Source organism: Carcharodon carcharias, chromosome 9 (assembly GCF_017639515.1).
Source record: "Carcharodon carcharias isolate sCarCar2 chromosome 9, sCarCar2.pri, whole genome shotgun sequence".
NCBI classification, from domain to species: domain Eukaryota; kingdom Metazoa; phylum Chordata; class Chondrichthyes; order Lamniformes; family Lamnidae; genus Carcharodon; species Carcharodon carcharias.
The window spans coordinates 145137974-145156881 of NC_054475.1; the positions used below are offsets into that span (position 1 = coordinate 145137974).

Below are 18908 nucleotides of genomic sequence, written 5' to 3' on the forward strand. Positions count from 1 at the left end.
AAGTGGACGTTGTTTAATTACCAAGTTTTGATCAAACCATGAAAAGATGTAAACAATAGAACTGATAGAAAATGTATTGTAACTGGAATTCATAAGCACTTAATTTTCTAATTTTTATAGTTCAAAGGAGTGGCAGAAAGTCAGCAAAAAAGAGCGTAAAGCCATTGGTATTGAAGTTAAGAATGATGGAGAATTCTGGTGAGCCAATTCATTGTTTAAACATTGGCCTTGGGATCCATAAACCATACAAATCTAGTTTATAAAAATGGTCCATTTATTCAATAAATATTTTTGTTTGCCAATTCTATTGTAATATCACTTTAAAAGTGATGTTCCTTTAAGAAGCGCAGAATGCAGATGAGCCAGGTACTTGGATGTCATCATGTGACCAGGACCAATAACCCCTCTCTGCACTGTAGCACCCTAGACAATAGGATGTGTCTACTGTTTGTACTGATTTAGCCATGAATAAACTCCACCAGAAATCCTCAAGTAAATAGAATCTACGTACCTCATTTGTGTTACGTACAGATAGCACAAGGATGTCACTACAGATTCGAGTACTATCAAGCATGCTGTAGACTCCTGTTCACTGGGTCTCGGAACGGCTGTACCTATATCATTATAATCTTTATCAGCATTCATAGAGGAAAATCTGTCAGCTCATTAATCTGAGTTTTATTTGAACGCGGACCCGAGAGAAAAGATAAGAGTGTGATCGAGCGTGGAACAAGAAAGGTCCATGATCTTTTCACAGGCAGTACAATTAGTTTTGGACTTCACCCTATCATAGAGATAAGGAGCACAGTGCACATGGTGAGGATGATGGGTGTGGCAAGTAGGTACGTTTGAGGGTCCTCTTTGAAGCTGTGGCTGAGATAAATTGTTGGACAAAACTCAAGGGAGTTTTATTCTGTAGTCAGCTGTTCTATATTGGATGATAATTGGAAAAATGACCCACACTGATATTTTTCAACTTGATGAAAATAAAATTCATCCCCGAATTTGAGGACATCGATTTTCCAACATCAATTTCCATTTTCCAAGAGTAAATTAAATAAGGTGCTGAAAAGGTATTGGTGCCCTTGTAATAGTATTCCAGTAATTTGATTTAGTGAGACATCTCTCCTATTCTTTTCAAGCTTGATGATATCCTGTACTATGAGTTTTGGTCCTTCACAGTATTTCAAGTAGGATTTCGAATAGGATGATACCTGTGTATTCACTTCACATCTTGAATCCTTCGTAACTCTGATCTTTTCCGCTCTGCTGTTAAGTTCCCTATTGATACCAACAATGCTGTTGGTCATTTTTTAAGGAAAGGCTAACTTAACCAATTTAACAAAAATCTACTATCTGTTGTGATGGATATCATTCTTAAAAAATGCTGTGGCATAAGACAGGTCAATTATTTACAATGCTGGAAACTCAATCAAATGCAATTTCTGTGGTCGCTATTTTGTTCATACATCTCTTAAAGGCCTGTCTTTGTGGGTTTTATCTAAGGATGGCATTTGAAGACTGGTATAAATACATCACCAACGTGATAGTTTGTCGACTGATAAACACATCTTACCTGAGTATTCGCAAGACCTGGGACGAGGTGATCCTGCGTGGGGCTTGGGCCAGGCATGAGGACCCATTACTGAGCCGTGCAGGTGGCTGCACAAATTTCCTGGACACATTCCTGAAAAATCCACAGGTGAGGCTATGCCAAATGCCTTGTTTGTCAAAGCTTGAAGGATGAATAATATATAGGAATGCATTCCATTGGTAAAATTGAGTCAATGTTGTGCATAGCTGCCTGTGGAGCAGTATAATGAAAGCTCCTGGATGATATTATGATAAACACCGCTTTCCTTTTTTCCCTTGGGTTCAAATGAGCTCAGACCGGTAGAATGAAAGCCATCTCTATCTTTATCTTCCGAAATGAAATAATTTGAAAAGCCGAAACATAGATTTCTAATAGACAAATGCTCAGAATAGAAACTGACCTTCATTTGGAATTAATTGTCAATAAATTGGCAATCTCAGTCAGGCAAGGACATGCTGGCTTGTGTGGGAGTTAGGAAATGTGGCATTGATGAAATGGGGGTTGCTCTCCTGACATTGTTGGAGGACCTTAACCTTAGATTTAACTGTACTATATTTAGCCAGTAGCTCTTGACGCGGAGTTTGGGCACCTGAAAAACTGCACCAGTTTTAAACGTTGTCTGATCCTGAGATGAAATAATCAGCTTGAATTCATTAGAAGGTATAATTTAATTTGTGGAATAATAGAATGGTTAGAGCACAGAAGGAGACCATTCAGCCCATTGTGACGGCTCTCTGTGAGACCAACTCAACTAATCCCACTCATCCCTTTTCCCCGTGCCCCTGCAAACTTTTTCTCTTCAGATAATTGTCCAATTCCCTCCTGAAAGCCAAGTTTGAAGCCGCCTCCACCACACACCCCAGGAAGTGCATTTCAAATCCTAAACACTCGCTGCATAAAAACGTTTTTCCTCATGTTGCCATTGCTTCTTTTGTCAATCACCTTAAATTAGTATCCTCTGGATCTCAACCTATTTGCCAATGGGAACACTTTCTCTCTATCTACTTGGTCCACACCCCTCATGATTTTGAAGACCTCTATTAAATCTCCTCTCAATATTCTCTTCTCTAAAGAGAACAGTCCCAGCTTCACCAAGCTAGCCTCCTAACTGAAGTCTCTCATTCCTGGAGCCATTCTTGTAAATCTTTCTGCACTTACTCCAACGCCCTTACATCCTTCCTTAAGTGCGGTGTCCAGAATTGGACACAATACTCCTGTTGAAGTTTCAGATCAACTCTGCAGAAGGGTCTCCAGACTCAAAACATTAACTCTGTTTCTCTCTCCACAGATGCTGTCAGACTTGCTGAGTTTTTCCAGCATTTTCTGCTTTTATTTCATCACAACTTCCTTGCTTTTGTACTCTATTCCTTTATTTATAAAGTCCAATTCATATAAATGAACTGTGAACTCTTAATTACTCTAATATTGACATCTTTTATATCTCCCACTCCCTATCATTCGCAGTTGTGTCCTGCAGCATTCTCCCTAAATCTCTTCACTTCTCTTTGCTCTAGCTCCTTCATCTCACCATCAGCAGGTATGCTGTCAGCCACTTAGGCCTCATGTTTTGTAATTTTCTCCTTAGAACCTCTCCATCTCTGTGCTGTGTGATTGCAGTCTGTGTTCTAAGAAGGAGAAAGAACTTACATTTATATAGTACCTTTCATGACCTCGGAACATCCCAAGGTGCTTCATAATACAAATTTTTATTTTACCTCATGCTGAAGACCATTTGCTAGCCATCACCAGACATTTGTATAGACAAAAGGGTACGCAAGGCACCATCCTATCAACTTAGGAATTTCAACATGAAAGCATGACCAAGAGACCTCGACATCTCTAGGGACTGTTTATAAGAATTCTACACTTATTCTGAAAAGTATCATTTATTAAAGGTCTCATTTCTTACTGAAAACTTTTCCTTTCTCTTTGATATAGTATGTGTTTGATGTCATGAAGGATGAGGATGAGGTGCTTATTTCATTGCAGCAGAGAGACAAACGCATTCACAGGAAAGAAGGCAAAGGAGAGAATCTGGTCATTGGTTTCAGCATCCACAAGGCAAGAGAAATATATTAACTCCCTTCACATGTTGTGAGAAACGTCTACACCAACCATTTCAACAAGGAACTGTTTACTTAGACTTGTACAAATAGACACTGAAATTAATCCCCATAGGGTGGTCATAATATTAAAGATTATTTGTTCTTATTCAAGATATGTTCATTTCTTTGTTTAAAGAATGTCAATTATCTTTCCCCTCTTCTAACTGGCAACATTCCATGTCAACTAGTGCCTCTCACAAGTACCAATTCTTCATGTGTAAACCTAAGCAACATTTTTCAACAGACTGTTTGATTGTAAAAGACATCACAGAAGATACTGATCCTGTCCTCACCCAAAGCGCAACAAGGATTACCTCCCATCAGATGGTCACTAGATAGCAATCAGGAGCCAGAGCTCTTAATTGATTATTTCCTGTTCTTGTGAGTGCTAGTTCAATTGTGAGCCTTTTATTACTGCCCTATCTGAGAGCAGCTAAAACTGCACAGAGCAAGCATTAAGCTTGATCTAGGTAACAGTACCGTACCATTTACCAACTGGAGAATCGGAGAAGGGGGAACAAAGAAATTTTAGGAACAGGGAAGGGCCATTGGACCCAAAGAAGCCTGTCCCTTTGTTTCTCAGAAAGACTACACATATTCACCATCTCAGAACATCCCTCAATCTATTTTCTCTCCAGAAATGGGCACCTAGGTGTCCTCGGGCTGGCATGGACAAGATGGGCTGAAAGGCTTCCTTCTGTGCTGTAACTTTTCTATGGTTCTAAATAATTTGCTCCAACTTATTTGTACTTAGAGTCATTTACAGCGCAGGCAGAGGCCATTTGTCCCATTGGCTGGAATTTTCCAGCCCTCCTGCGGAATTTTCCAGTTCCCCCATGGCAAGGCCAGCGAGCCATTGAAATCTCCATTCACATCGGCAGGGCCAGAAGATCCCATCAGTGTAAGGAGCTGGAAAATTCCGGCTATCAAGTCTATACCATCTCTCCATGGAGCAATCCAGTCAGTCTGCTTTGTCTCTGTCACCCTGCAAATTTATTTCCTTCAAGTTCCCGCCCAATTTCCTTTTGTCCACTTCAATAGCCTTTCCTGGTGACCTGTTTCATAACTCCATTGCCCTACCTTCCAAATTACCTTGTATTTGATTCCTGGAATTTGAACAACTCAACATATTAAACAATTTGCCTCTGTGTTGCAATGTGCTTTTAACCTACAAATACAGCAGGTTGCAGTTCCAGTACACAGTCTCTACAGTATTTGGGGGGGGTTGGGGTGAGGGTCATCTTTGATCCCTTACTTTCAAGAGTCCCTAATTTCCTTTGTGCTACTATGCAGTACTTAGAACAACAAGAGCTCAAGTACTTCTCAATGGTGAGGCAGAAGCAAACTGGATGGGAAGAGAGAAGAAACATAACAGACAAGGGAAAGGGAATGTTTTGTTCTAGGAGTGCAGTAAGAGATAAGAAAGTGATATGTTTAAACTTTCTTCAGCTGTAAACCTCACTGTGTTCATCTTAAGGTGGAACTCAACCGAGAGTACAGATTGCACAGTTTGTATCAGAAAGTGGCTGGGTCAATCTACATCAACACACGAAGTGTCTTTCTGCGAACAGACCTGAAAAAAGGACGTTATGCCATCATCCCGACTACCTACAACCCAAATTTGGAGGGAGATTTTCTACTGAGGATCTACACAGACGTGGCCTCTGGATGCAGGTATTCCCCAAGAATCTCGAGATAAAACTCACCCTTTCCACAATACCTTATGAGAACCCTTAGTTTTCAAATTGTGTACTTAGAATTTTTCTCTAATTTAATATTTGAACTAAGTTAGACATTTAGGCCACATAACATTAACAGGAATGAGCAAACATTTGTAATGTTATAATGTAATATACAATGTATTGTAGCACAGAGATCCTCAGTCTTACAAAAACATAGCTCACAAATTCTGACTTCTTGCTCAATGATGCCACCCCACCTGACTTTACATTCCACTGTATCACTTTTCCTAAAGATACCACCTTGACATTTTCCCACTTGCACTTTCTCCTTTAAGCACCTTGCCCTTCTACACCATTCCCATTTCTCCTTTTAAAAAGCTTCTTGTCTACCACACATCCCAATGCTCCTGGCTATTTTGTGTTTGAAATTTCTTTTGTCCCTTCTTCATGTTGCCTCTGCGCCAAACTATTCTCAACTTTGGCGATTTCAACTTTCACATAAATTCCACATCCCCTCTCCTCTAATTTATCTGCACTGCTGTATTCACTCAACTTCACCCTTTACACGCCCATAGCCACATTCTCAGCACTGTTATCGCGAACGGTCTTGCCAACCTCAAGGACAGGATTTTGAGCTCCCACTAGTGCCAGAAACAGAGGCAAACATGAGCTAAATAAAGCCCCACTGGCCGGTGTGCTGGTTCCTCAGCTTCATTCTGCTTCCAGGGTATTTTCCAGGAGGCAGCATGCAATGAGTAGCCCATAAAAGCCACTTAAAGGGGACTGACTGGGATTTTCCAGTCAGCCTCCAGGCTCCCCTAGGGGCCTCCCTAGGTGCCACAGCAGTCACAGGCTCCCCACCCTACAGTGACGGCTTGGCTGCAAAAGTCATGTTCTAATTTAAGTCCAAACGGTTGGAGAGAGAATGTCTCCATTTTGAAGTGCCCCTAGCTTTACTTACCTTCTATTGCAGCCTCTTATCCTTTTAAGCTCAAATACCTCTAATTGGCCTTCCAGCTTTGAGACCATGGTCAGGAAGATATAATAATTTTCATAACATTATTGGAATTTATTGTAAAGTAGAGTAATAGTGTCCAAGGGTTTGTCTGCGTGTATGTGTGTGGGTGTGACTTAATTGAATTAAAGGCAACTGGTCTGAAGGCATTGATGTGTCAAAAGATAAACTAGGTCTGAAATGTTAAGTAGGTGTACAGACAACATTGGAAAGGCTGCTCGCAATGGCTGGGTGAAGGGCTCTGCAGAGGGGCAATGGAGGTGACGCAAGTCCGGAGGGTAGGCTATTGGGGCAGGCCAGGCTGGAGGGTAGGCCATCGGGGCAGGCCAGGCTGGAGGGTAGTCTATCAGGACAGGCCAGGCTGGAGGGTAGGCCATCGGGGCAGGCCAGGCTGGAGGGTAGGCCATCGGGGCAGGCCAGACCGGAGGGTAGGGCCGGGGGGGGGAATCAGTGCGCCCCTCATTTTTCCGATGACTGCCTTGCTGCCCTCCTCAGGAGGTGGCAGCACGGCGGGAGGTGCTGGTTCCCCAGAATGGGAGAAGGAGGCCCCCCAACATGATGAAACGTGCCTGGGAGGAGGTGGCGGAGGTGGTGAGCTCCTGCGACGTGTGCGGCGCACCTGGATCTAGTGTTGCAAGCCCTTCAACGACTTGTTGCGCTCTGGAAGGGTGAGGACAATATTCGCATTGGTCACTTAACCAGCAGGTCGGCTTTCCCCCTGCTGCAACCCCCCCCCCGCCCAAGTCTGAGTGTAGTGACTGCATTGAATCATTGACGGTATGTGTCCTTTGCTGAGTGGGTCAGCAGGTACTGTCCATGCCGAGGTCACCCTGAGAGGATGGTGAAGAGATGGGTTCTGCCCCCACAGCATGTGGTACACTGAGACCCACATGACTGGTTTGGGGGCAACCTGGAGGAGCTGCACCTAGGGTGCTGTGCTTGAACTGCGGGATGATGACATGCTGAGAGGGGAGCTTCAAGGCGGCATGGCAACGAACTATCTGCTGCCCCCTGTGCTCCATGTGCTTGCGCCTCCTTGCTATGGAAGGATATACCATGTGGCGCCTAATGTGATGTAGGCAGCGTGTAGCTGGGGTGGGGGGCTGGGGAACAGGCCTAGCATCTTTGTGTGAGTGTTTGGCAGCAGCGAGGTGAAGAGGCACTGGGGACCTGATATGTCCCACTCTGGTTGGGGTAGGCCGTGGGCGAAGAGAGTCCATGTACGATTTGCACAGATCAATGCTCTTCTCTCATTTTCAGGACAAGGATGCTCATAACGCGGCAGAGTGTGTGAGGACTGGCAGCGGCCAGGCGCAGTTAGCCATTCTCAGTCAGTTTGAGCAGGAGGCCCTAGATTTGGAGAGGTGCTATGCGCCCAGGTCCACTCGTGTTGGTGAGGCTGAGGTGCCACGGTCAGGTATGTATGCCTAGCAGTGAGGTTCTCCCAACAGCCATAGCACTGCTGAATGTTAAGTGATTTCATTTTGCAATATGGCTTGACCATTGCTTATGGAAGGATGAGCACATAATGATCTGGGGGACAGGGATGCACATTGACATTGTCTCCACGTCAACTGATCCAACGTCCTTGTTCTTCCTTTCAGCGTCAGCGGAGCAGGGCCGAGAGAAGGGGCAGCAGAGGTCCCCCTCACACCTGAGGGCCCTGAAGACTCACCAGTGTCATACCATCTCTGCCAGGCAGGCACCAGCGCAGATATTAGCACCTCGATGGGAATTAGAGCATCGGCTAGTGTCCCAGGGCACAGCGGTGAGGGCACTTCACAGTTGCTGGAGGAGCTGGCAGAGACGGAGAGTGCCCATGGCGCCAGCAGTTGGAGGACTGCAGGGGACCAGGCACATGCTCAGTCGGTGCCTGATGATGTGCCCCTGGAGTTGTCAACGACGCAGCAGGGGCAGGAAATGCGGACGGGTGTGCGGGAGCATCTGGGGGAGATACATGAGGCTATGCTTGGCTTGGTGTCTGTGGTGGGGGAGTCTACACAGATGATCGCTGAAACAATGAGCCACATGTCCGAACGCCATGCGTCCTCCATGGAGAGAATGGTGACTCTTGTGGAGAGGCTCCTCCAGGAGACCGGTCAGGGATTCCTGGGGATGCGCTCTGATTAGCAAGCCCTCACATTGGCATTGACCTCAGCTGGTCAGTGCCTGTATGGGAGACGGTCAGGGCACCGAGTTTCCCAGCTTGGTGCCCATCCATCCATAGTGAGCAAGGAGGTCCGAAGTGACCTTACGTCAGCGCAGCAGCTGCCTGTCATCACTGCGGGCTCCTCTCAGGGCATTCCGAATGAAGGCGGCGGTTCCTCCGGCCCTCTCCCAGTGACCATAGCATCCGGTGAGGCTGCGGCGACTGGGGAGATGCCAGCTGTGGAACTGTCAGCTCCCTCCCAGGCGGGGCCAGCACAGGCTCCACGGGCCAGAGGACATCCGCCAAGGTCATCAAGGCCAACAGGACAGCAGAGTCAGCAGGCTGTCTCAGATGCCACTCCCAGCGATGGAACAGCATCAAGTTGCAGCACCCAGAAACGTAAACATAAGGCACCTTAGGCACACCACGGGTTTATCACTGGTGCTTTGGTGTTGGCCCAAGATGAGGTCTTTATGATTTGCTTTGAATTGGAACATCCTTGTCATTTTGTTCCATTACCTTTCTTTGCCTGTGATATTAAATTCAAATATGTGACCATGGCTGAGGGTGCCTCTTTTGTTCCGCATGTGTAAGGTTTCCAAAAAATATTATGAGTGCTTTGTGGGACATTCAGCTTTATTAACAAGGCCCTTAGTTACTGTTCCTAATCTGGAAGATTTGGCACTTAGGTATCGAGTATGGAGCCGACAGCCCAGGCTTGTCCTGATGGTCCATCTGTGGTGAGCTAGCTGAAGGTTCATTGGATTAAAGCCTTCTGGGTGTCCCTGCCTCCCTGCAGTATGCCCAGGTCAGCGTCTAGCCCCTCAGCATTTCCCTGTGTGTGCTCATCCTCACTGCTGGGCTGTCCGTGTGCAGCTGCAGACACTGCGTCGATGTCTTTATCGTCCACAGCGTCCCCCCTTTCCAGTGCAAGATTGCGGAGAGTGCAGCGTGCAACCACTATCACTGAGACACGATCTGGGGGGTACTGGAGCGCGCTCCCTGAGCAGTCCAGGCATCGGAAGCGCATATTGAGAAGACCAATGGTTCTCTCCACCACAGCCCTTGTGGTGCCCTGGCTCCTATTGTACCGCTGCTCAGCTTCTGTTCTTGGATGGCGGAGAGGTGTCATGAGCCACCTTCTGAGGGGATAGCCCTTGTCAACCAGCAGCCAACCATCCAGCCAAGCCAGAGCACTGAAGAGCCCCGGCACCTGGGAGTGTCTGAGGATGTAGACGTCGTGGGAGCTGCCTGGGTACCTTGCACAGACTTGCAGAATCAGCATCCTGTGATCACATACTATCTGCACGTTCATGGAGTGGAAGCCCTTCCAGTTGACGAAGGCTCCGGTCTCACCAGCTGGCACCTTAATGGCCACATGTGTGCAGCCTATTGCACCCTGGACGCAGGAGAAGCCAGCAATGGCCACGAAGCCTCTGGCTTGCTGTGTCTGGCTTGCCTGGTTCCAACGGCAGTGGATGAAGGTCAATGCACACCTAAACAGAGCATCTGTAACCTGCTTGACACAAGTATGGACAGCTGATTGGGAGACACTGCAAAGATCACCCTTGGAAGGAGACAGAGGCATAGGAGTTGAGGGCAGCTGTGACCTTTAGAGTCACTGGCCTGGGGTGCCCACCCACACAGTTAGCAGAAATCTCAGGCCAAATCATCTAACAGGTAGAGTTGACTGTCTCCCTTGCGAGACAGAGCCTCCTTTGGCACTGCACCTCAGACATATTGAGGTAGCTGCTTCGCCGCCTGTATACCCTGGCAGCAGGATAGTGATGCCTTCTGCAGCCCCTTCCGCCTTGGTCTACCTCTCCATCCTGCCTTCGCCTGTCCTCCCAAAGGTGGCTCCCCTGGAGGCTGAATGTGCACTCCTGGGCTCCTCCCCCTTCTAGCCCTACCTTCCTCCTCAGAAGAGGTGCCTCCAATGGAGAGTTCAGCTCCCATTTCCAGGCTATGGGAAGGCTTCCAGAAACCTGTAGGCCCAAAAAAGATTCCTCACTGCAGAGTGCTAACCTGAGACAAAGCAGCTGGTATGTGTTTTGAAGTATTGCAGATCACAATAATTTTGAAAAATCAATACTTGAGAAAGCACACTCGCGATCCCAGTGAGCCCCCTTATCCCACCGTGGATGAGGTTTATAAAAATGAGTCCTATCCACCTTCCCGTTTTGCCTGTGCGCCGACCCGAAGATTGCACGAGCGCCGAAAAATTGGCATTGATTTTTGGTGGCCCGTTAATTAATGGCAGGCGCGCAGCAGATCTCATCTCGCGCCTTCCAACAAAATATCGTGACAGTGCGCGGTGATGTCGAGATGCTCACTCAACATCACTGCGCGTCATTTTATGCACAGACATGCAGGGCCCGCCCCCGCATGCCAACTGGAAAATTCTGCCCAGTGTGTTTATTTTTCCCAAAGATTACCTGTAAAATTTGTACTATGAGAGATTTTTATTATTAGAAAGGTAAAGTCCAAAAACATTGAATTTGCATTCAAAGGACATCATATGTCTAAAGAAGAGAAAGCTGTGTGTAAGGGAAGGTGTTCTAAGATCCAAAACAAATATGAAAAAGCCTTTAGCATTTACGCTTCAAGCTGCTGTCTGCAAAGAACTGAAGTTAAGAAAGCTCACTTTGAATTGGATTGTTCATGATATCTTGTTTCTTTGCCTGGTTCTTTTAAGCCTATGTCTCTTACTGTTGCCTTAACGAAAGTGTAACTGGGAGTTAGATTAACTAGGGGGTTTAGAAGTTATCATGGTGGTAATTTGTCAATCTATATGTGTACTTAAAATCATTTCTTCTATTAATAAAGCTTTAAGTTAGTTTTGTAAGAAACCTATATGACTTGGTGGTCTTATTACTACTGAATGCAAGGCACGCATCTCGAGCTTTATACAAGTTGCATAACAGTTGTGGCAGTTGTTTCAAGTTTCCTTTTGGGATTTGAGCAGCTCAGTATTTACCATTAGCTGTGCCATAACACCACCTACCATCTTTAATTGAATGGAAAATACATTTTCAGATGATTTAAGAGAACGCCCCCTTAAAAATTGGGACCGGTGACTGTTTCTCCCCTGGCCATGTTCAGGACCCAGAAACAACCCTATATTTCCCCTTATCAGAGGAAAATCCTGTCCTAGATCTCTATTTTTGACAAAGTCATTTCTAATTACTTTCACCACTCTTTTAACTACCTTTTATGTGCTTTCAGAAATCCTTATTTCTCTTTATATGGGATGTCAGTCTTCTTTTATATTTCCTCTATAGCCTTCTTAATCTTCCTTTTGATTCTTTACTTTTAATGTTTGCAGATTTATTTGTAGTCTCCTGCTACATTTATCATAAACTTCATTTTCAAATCTAATGTTTACTACTCTCTCTTTATTGCTGGTATGCCAAACTCTTTACCTTGAATAAAAATGTTTACATCCATCCTTTATGCAATGTGTGGACACTGAGTGATAAGTCAGACCAATTTCCTGTAGTGAAGAATCCTCTCTTCTCTTACTCCATGTATCTTCTGAAAACTTTACCTCTTCACATATGTTGTAATGTAGAGCCAGCTGATCCCCAAGGCCTGTAATCCACTTCATGAAGAGCACAACATTTAGCCACTTCGTGCATGTGTATTCCTGCTGGATACTTTAGAGGTCTATGATGTTCCATATTATACATATAGCACACATCACTAACCTAGCTCCTGATGTAACCACTCCTGTGCTGTTCTGCACTTAATTCATTAGAATGAATTCTCACTTAGTCACCTGAGCTTGCAAGTACAAGCCCACTCTGCTTCAACATTGCATCTTACCCAATTAGCCTCCTGCCACTCAAGAAGTCTCTCACGAGCACAAAATTATTTTATAATTGCAAGACTCTAACTGATCACTCCCTCATGAATTCACATGGCTCCCCCAATTAAAACTGCGCAGTCAGTACAATCCAATTAACTTAATTGATTTTGAAATGAATATATTTGAAACAATATGTGATCAGCACGACCTTCACACAGCTTCCAGTGGCCCAGCGTACTTAAAACACAGCCTACAACTAATGATTCAGCCATCCCCAAGAGATGATTACTATCATCTCTCAGCAATAGATCACCACAAGAAAGCATTGCAGTATGTCTTTGTTTTTCATGGGTTTACTTCCAATGCTGTGCACAATACTTACCTTTCAGTACCACATCTGGATCACAGGTCCACTGATCTGGGTACAGGACTTAAGTCCAGTGAACAAGTTCATAGCAGACTCCTAGTGAGATCTACTTTTTAAAATGTAGAATCAGCTCATTGCACATGTTACAGTGTTGCATATGTATTATTCGATTGATTTCCACTTGTTTAAATAAACCTAGGACTTCAACACCATATTGTATGACTTCTGCTTTAAAATGCTGGGAAGCCATGTCCAAATAGTGACATTCTTACAGATTAATGCACAGTGATGTAGCATCAGAAGGCTGTGGTCTTGTCAAGGAAAGGTTTGCTTTTATCAACAGCTTTCAACATCACATGTTGGTTGTAAAAGAAATGGTGGAAAATATACATGCTCAATGCACTGAACCTATTCCCAATTGAGTTATTGAATGACATTGAATTTGTTGCTGCCCATTTTTGCTGTTTTAACTCTTTGAAGTGATAATATTGCATTCTGGCACCAGCTAGTTAATTAACTATTCACACAGAAAAAAAAGTGAATCTGTTGAAAGTGATTAATTCCAAAAGATCTGCTAAGTGAATTGCACTATTTAATTTGCGGTCATTAAAATGCACCTAACAATGGAGAAATTCCAGATTTGGTCTTTGTCTACCTTTGCCAACAGACACTTTCATGTACACAGGGCTGCTGTTTGCATTTAACTGCAAAACTATCGACATGTATTGCAGGACATGCTGCCGTAAAGTTTTAGGTATTTGGGAAATGGGTTTAAACTATTACTTACACAGCTATCTAAATTTCATCCCTGGTAACTGAAATAGCTGGTTATTCTCCAAGGTTCACAGGATACGATTGACCAATGGCTGGACTGTAAGGAGTTGGAGGCTGCAGTACAGACATATTCCTGCCGGTGGTGCTGGGAACAATTTTGACAAACACCAGCAGGCACTGAGCAGTAGTGCAACCAAATGTGCTCGGAAGTTAATACTGTACTACAAAATTAAAGCATCCGCAAGTAATCCATTTTTTAAAGTGACAAGCTTTAATCACCTGAATAATGTGACCATTAATAATTGGATTTTAATGGAATGATCCAAAGAATGAAGCAGCGCACTCAGAATCATGGGCTAGGATTTTCTGTGCCCACCAGTGTCGGGCGTGTTTGGTGGGGTAAGCAGACAAAACCATGAAACCAGTTTGCAATTGTACATTCAGCCTGCTGTTGGCGAGCCACGTTTCCTGCCATCGGATGTCAGGAACCTCATTGTAATACATCTGCATATCATTATTAGGCCAGCCTGCTGGAATTGTCCCCCCTGCTGGATTGACCATCCAAGGCAGCAGGACAGCACACCAACGTGTTTCACAACAGCATATAAAAGACATGTACTTGGCTAGCTGCACTTTGAGGGGAACTCAGAGGTGAGTACACAGCAATGATGTGCAGCACTCACCAGGGTTGCTTATTGGACTTCAAGCTTGAAATGCATTGTTTGGGGGGGGTGGTGCTCAAGGGCTCCTTAAGGTTGAGGCGACTTGTGGGGTGTGCAAGGGCAGCCCTGCCATTGAGGTGACTTTTGGTGGGAGCTGGTGGCGGGGTGGCAAGAGCAACCCTGTTATTGAGGTAACTTGTGTTAGGGACAAGGGCTGCCTTGCAGTTGAAGATAGCACACATTCATTCGGGGTGGCAGGTAGGGTGGTCAAGGGAATTGGCCACGCATTATATAAAGTGAGACAGCTGAGACAGTTCAAGCTCAGCCATTGATATGATTGGTGTCGGGCTTCTAGCTTATCTGCCCACTCAAGCAACGCAGAAGCATCAAAGTGCCACTAAGCGCTCCAGAGCTTTTCACCGCCACCCACCCCACCCTGGCCCGGCATAGGCTGCAAAGTCATGAGTGTTTTAGTGGGCTGCAGAACAGTTGTACGGACTGTACTCATTGTACAATCTCCTTGCTAAAGCTGGCCGTAGGGCAGTCTCTGCTGAACTGTCCCTTGCAATGTCAACATTCCAGAATGAACCAGCAGCTCCCTGGTTCAAGCTAACAGCGCTGCCTTGCAGTGCGGGTTAGGAGAATGCCTGCGCCTGAGCTGAGAGCACAGCATGCAGTTCAAAGGGCAAAGCTGCAGCTAATCGGTCAGGCGGAGTGGGCGAGGTAGGTTGGGTCTCAAGCAGCCATGCAGTGCACTCATTTCTGGCCATCCAAAGGATGGCCAGCACTCCAGGAAGACTTAGGACTTAACCAGGACAGTTTCTTAGTACACCCATGCTAATCCACTTTTCTCTCTCTTTCATCATGCAGGAGTAGTACATCAGGAGCATGGAGCCTGGTGAATTAGCTGTTTGCCTACAGAGAGCGGAGACAACAAAGGAGAGAGCAACTGAGGCTCCTGGCTACACAGAGGGAGGAGCAACACCCTCTAGAAGAAGGGGCAGCTGGGGCTCCCACGTACGCCATCAAAAACCAACAGTGAGCAGTCACAGGTCAGCGCCTAGTGACATCCAGGGTCTATTGACGCCACCTTTCATTCCTGCAGCTGACCGAGAACCAGTGTTGCAGAAGACTGCGCATGTCTAGGAAACTGGCTGGTCACATTTGCCACCTGCTTCAGGATTTGGTGCCACGGGGACATGGAGGGCATCCACTGCCAGTGGCTGTGAAAATGACAGCAGCGCTCAATTTCTATGCCAGTGGTTCTTTTCAGGGCTCCACAGGTGACCTCTGTGGGATCTCACAAGCCTCCACCCATAAATGCACCAATGAGGTCACAGATGCCATCTTTGCCAGGGCACACAACGTTGTGCACTTTGCCCGAGGCTAGGATAGCCAGGATGCAAGAGCGATTGGATTCCCCCCAATCTCGGGTTTCCCACAGGTGCAGGGTGCAATTCACTGCACTCACGTGGCACTCAGGTCTCCATCGTAACACACGGTCAACTACTTCAACCACAAGGGGTTCCATTCGTTGAATATGCAGCTGGTATGTAACCACCAGAAGCGCATCCCGCTGGTGTGTGCACGGTTTCCAGGGAGCGTGCACGACTCCTCCATCCTCAGCCGGTCACAGATCCCTGAGCTCTTCAAGGTCCACAGAAGCTGCAGGGATGGCTCCTTGGGTACAAGGGCTATGTGCAGAGGTCGTGACTGATGACACCTGTGCAGCGGCCTGAGACTTAATCAGAGCGAAGGTATAATGAGGTTCATGCTGCAGCTCACAGCTTGCTGGAGCAGACCATTGGAGTGCTGAAAATGAGGTTCTGGTGCCTAGACCAGTCTGGTGGAGCTCTGCAATATAGGCCACAGAGGGTGTCACATCGTCGTTGTCTGCTGCACCCTTTACAACCTGGTGCTGCAATGGGGAAAGGAGCTGGCTGAGGAGGAGACAGAGGATCTGGAGGTCTCCTCCGATGAGAAGGATGCCGACGGGGATGAGGGCGAGGACAAATGAACATACAAACAAGGAACAGGAGTAGACCACTCAGCCCCTTGAGCTTGCTTAGTATTTAATAAGATCATGGTTGATCCGATAGAGACCTCAAATCTGCATCCCACCTACCCCCGATAATCCATCACCCCTTGTTTATCAAGAATCTATCCACCTCTGCCTTAAAAATATTCAAAGATTCTGCTTCCACCACCTTTTCAAGAAGAGAGTTCTAAATACTCATGACCCACTGAGTGAAATAATTTTGCCTCATCTCTGTTTTAAATGGATGACCCTTTATTTTTAAACAGTGACTCTTCATTCTAGATTCTCCCACAAGAGGAAACACCCTCTCCACATCCACCCTGTCAAAACCCCTCAGGATCTTACATGTTTCAATCAAGTCACCTCTACCTCTTCTAAGCAGCAGTGGATACAAGCCTAGTCCGTCCAACCTTTTGTTATAAGACAACCCACCCATTCCAGGTATTAGTCTGGTAAACCTTCTCTGAACTCCTTCCAACGCATTTACATCCTTCCTTAAATAGGGTGACCAATACTGTACACAGTACTCAAAATGTGGTCTCACTAGTGCCTTGTACAACTGAAGCATAACCTCCACACTTTTGTACTCAATTATCCTCACAATAAATGATAACATTCTATTAGCTTCCCTAATTTCTTGTTGTATCTGCCTACTAGCCTTTTGTGATTCATGCACTAGGACACGCAGATCCATCTGCACCTCAGAGCTCTGCAATCTCTCATAATTTAGATAAAATGCTTCTCTTTTATTCTTCCTGCCAAAATGGACAATTTCACATTTGCCCACATTATACTCCATTTACCAGATCGTTGCCCACTCACTTAATCTATCTATGTATTTTTGTAGCCTCCTTATGTCCTCTTCACAACTTACTTTCCTAACTATCTTTGTGTCATCAGAAAATTTGGCAACCATCCCATCCATACCTTCATCCAAGTCATTTATATAAATTGTAAACCGTTGAGGTCCCAGCACTGATCTCTGTGCCACACCACGTGTTGCATCTTGCCAATCTGAAAAAGATCCATTTATGCCTACTCTCTGCTTCTTGTTAGCCAGCCAGTCTTCTATCCAGGTTAATATGTTACCCCCTATACCATGAGCTTTTATTTTCCACAATAACCTTTGATGTGGCACTTTATTAAATGCCTTCTGGAAATCTAAGTACAATATATCCTCTCCCCTTTTATCCATAGCACATGTTACTTTCTCAAAGAGCTCCAATAAATTGTTTAAATACGATTTCCCTTTCACAAAACCATGTTGCCTCTGCCTGATGACCTTGAGCTTATCCAAGTGCCCTGCTATAACTTCTTTAATAATAGCATGTAACATTTTCCCTACAAATGATGTTAATCTAACTGGGCTATTCTTTCCCGCTTTCTGCCTCTTTCCCTTTTTGAATAATGGAATTACATTTGCAATCTTTCAAATTAATGGGATCTTGCCTGAATCTAGGGAGTTTTGGAAAATTAAAACCAATGCATCGACTATCTCACCAGACACTCCTTTTTAGACCCTAGAATGAAATCCATCAGGACCCTGGCTCTTGTCAGCCTGCAAGATACTCATACAATTTACCCATTACTACTTCTCTGGTTTCCTGACTTCCTTCCCCACTTCCATTTCCTGGTTTATAGCTGCTTCTAGGATGTTACTTGTATCTTCTATAGTGAAAACTAATGCAAAATACCTGTTCAATTCATCTGCCATCTCCTTGTTTTCCATTATCAATTCTCCAGATTCACTTTCTATTGGACCAACACTCACTTTATTAACTTGCTTATTTTTTAAATATTTATAAAATCTCTTACCATCTGTTTTTATATTTTTGGTTTTTCTCTCATACTCTAATTTTCCCTCCTTATTAGTCTTTTGGTCATCCTTTGCTGTTCCTTATATCCTGTCCAACCACCTACCTGTCTTTGCACGATTGTATGCTTTTTCTTAAAGTTTGATACTATCTTTAGCCTTTCTAGTTAACCATGGATGGTGTCTGTCCCTTGGACTTTTCTTACTCGTAGGAACGTATCCATTCTGTGTATTCTGAAAAATCTCCTTAAATGTTGCCACTGCATCTTTATTGTCCTATCCCTTAAATTAATTTGCCAGTTCACTTTTGCCGGCTCAGCTTTCATGCCCTCATAATTGCCTTTATTTAAGTTTAAAAACATAGTTTTGGATCCACTCCTCTCTCTCTCAAACTGAATGTAAAATTCAATCATATTGTGGTCGCTGTTTCCTAGGGGCACCTTCACTATGAGATCATTAATTTTTCCCATCTCGTTGCACAATACCAGGTCTATTAAAGCCTGCTCTCTGGTTGGCTCCAGAAAATGCTGTTCTAAGAAACTATCCTGAAAACATTCAGTGTACTTCTCTTCTAGGCTATGTTTGTTCATCTGAATTTTCCAGCCTATATGCAAATTAAAATCTCCCATGATTATCGCTGTGCCTTTCTGACAAACTCCAATTATTTTATCCTTTATGCTCCATCCTACCATGTGGTTACTGTTAGGGGCCTGTACACGACTCCCACAAGTGACTTCTTGCCTTTACTATTTCTCATCTCAACCCAAACTGTTTCCACACCCTAGTTTCCTGAACTTAGGTCATCCCTCTCTAATGTGCTAATATAATCACTAACAACAGAGCCACCTATTCACCTTTTCCTCACTTCCTGTCCTTCCTAAATGTCCTATACCCTTTAATA

General features: G+C 44.9%; 1 protein-coding gene across 2 annotated transcripts in view; it reads left to right on the forward strand.

Annotated features, from left to right (window-relative positions):
- The window catches only part of LOC121282643 (calpain-5-like), a 171609-nt gene that overhangs the window by 129468 nt on the left and 23233 nt on the right, over positions 1 to 18908 (forward strand). For both annotated transcript variants that reach the window (XM_041196462.1, XM_041196463.1), the window contains exons 7-10: positions 121 to 198; positions 1507 to 1702; positions 3533 to 3655; positions 5177 to 5373. In XM_041196462.1, the coding sequence (XP_041052396.1) occupies positions 121 to 198; positions 1507 to 1702; positions 3533 to 3655; positions 5177 to 5373 (594 nt within the window). The remainder of the gene's footprint in view (positions 1 to 120; positions 199 to 1506; positions 1703 to 3532; positions 3656 to 5176; positions 5374 to 18908) is intronic.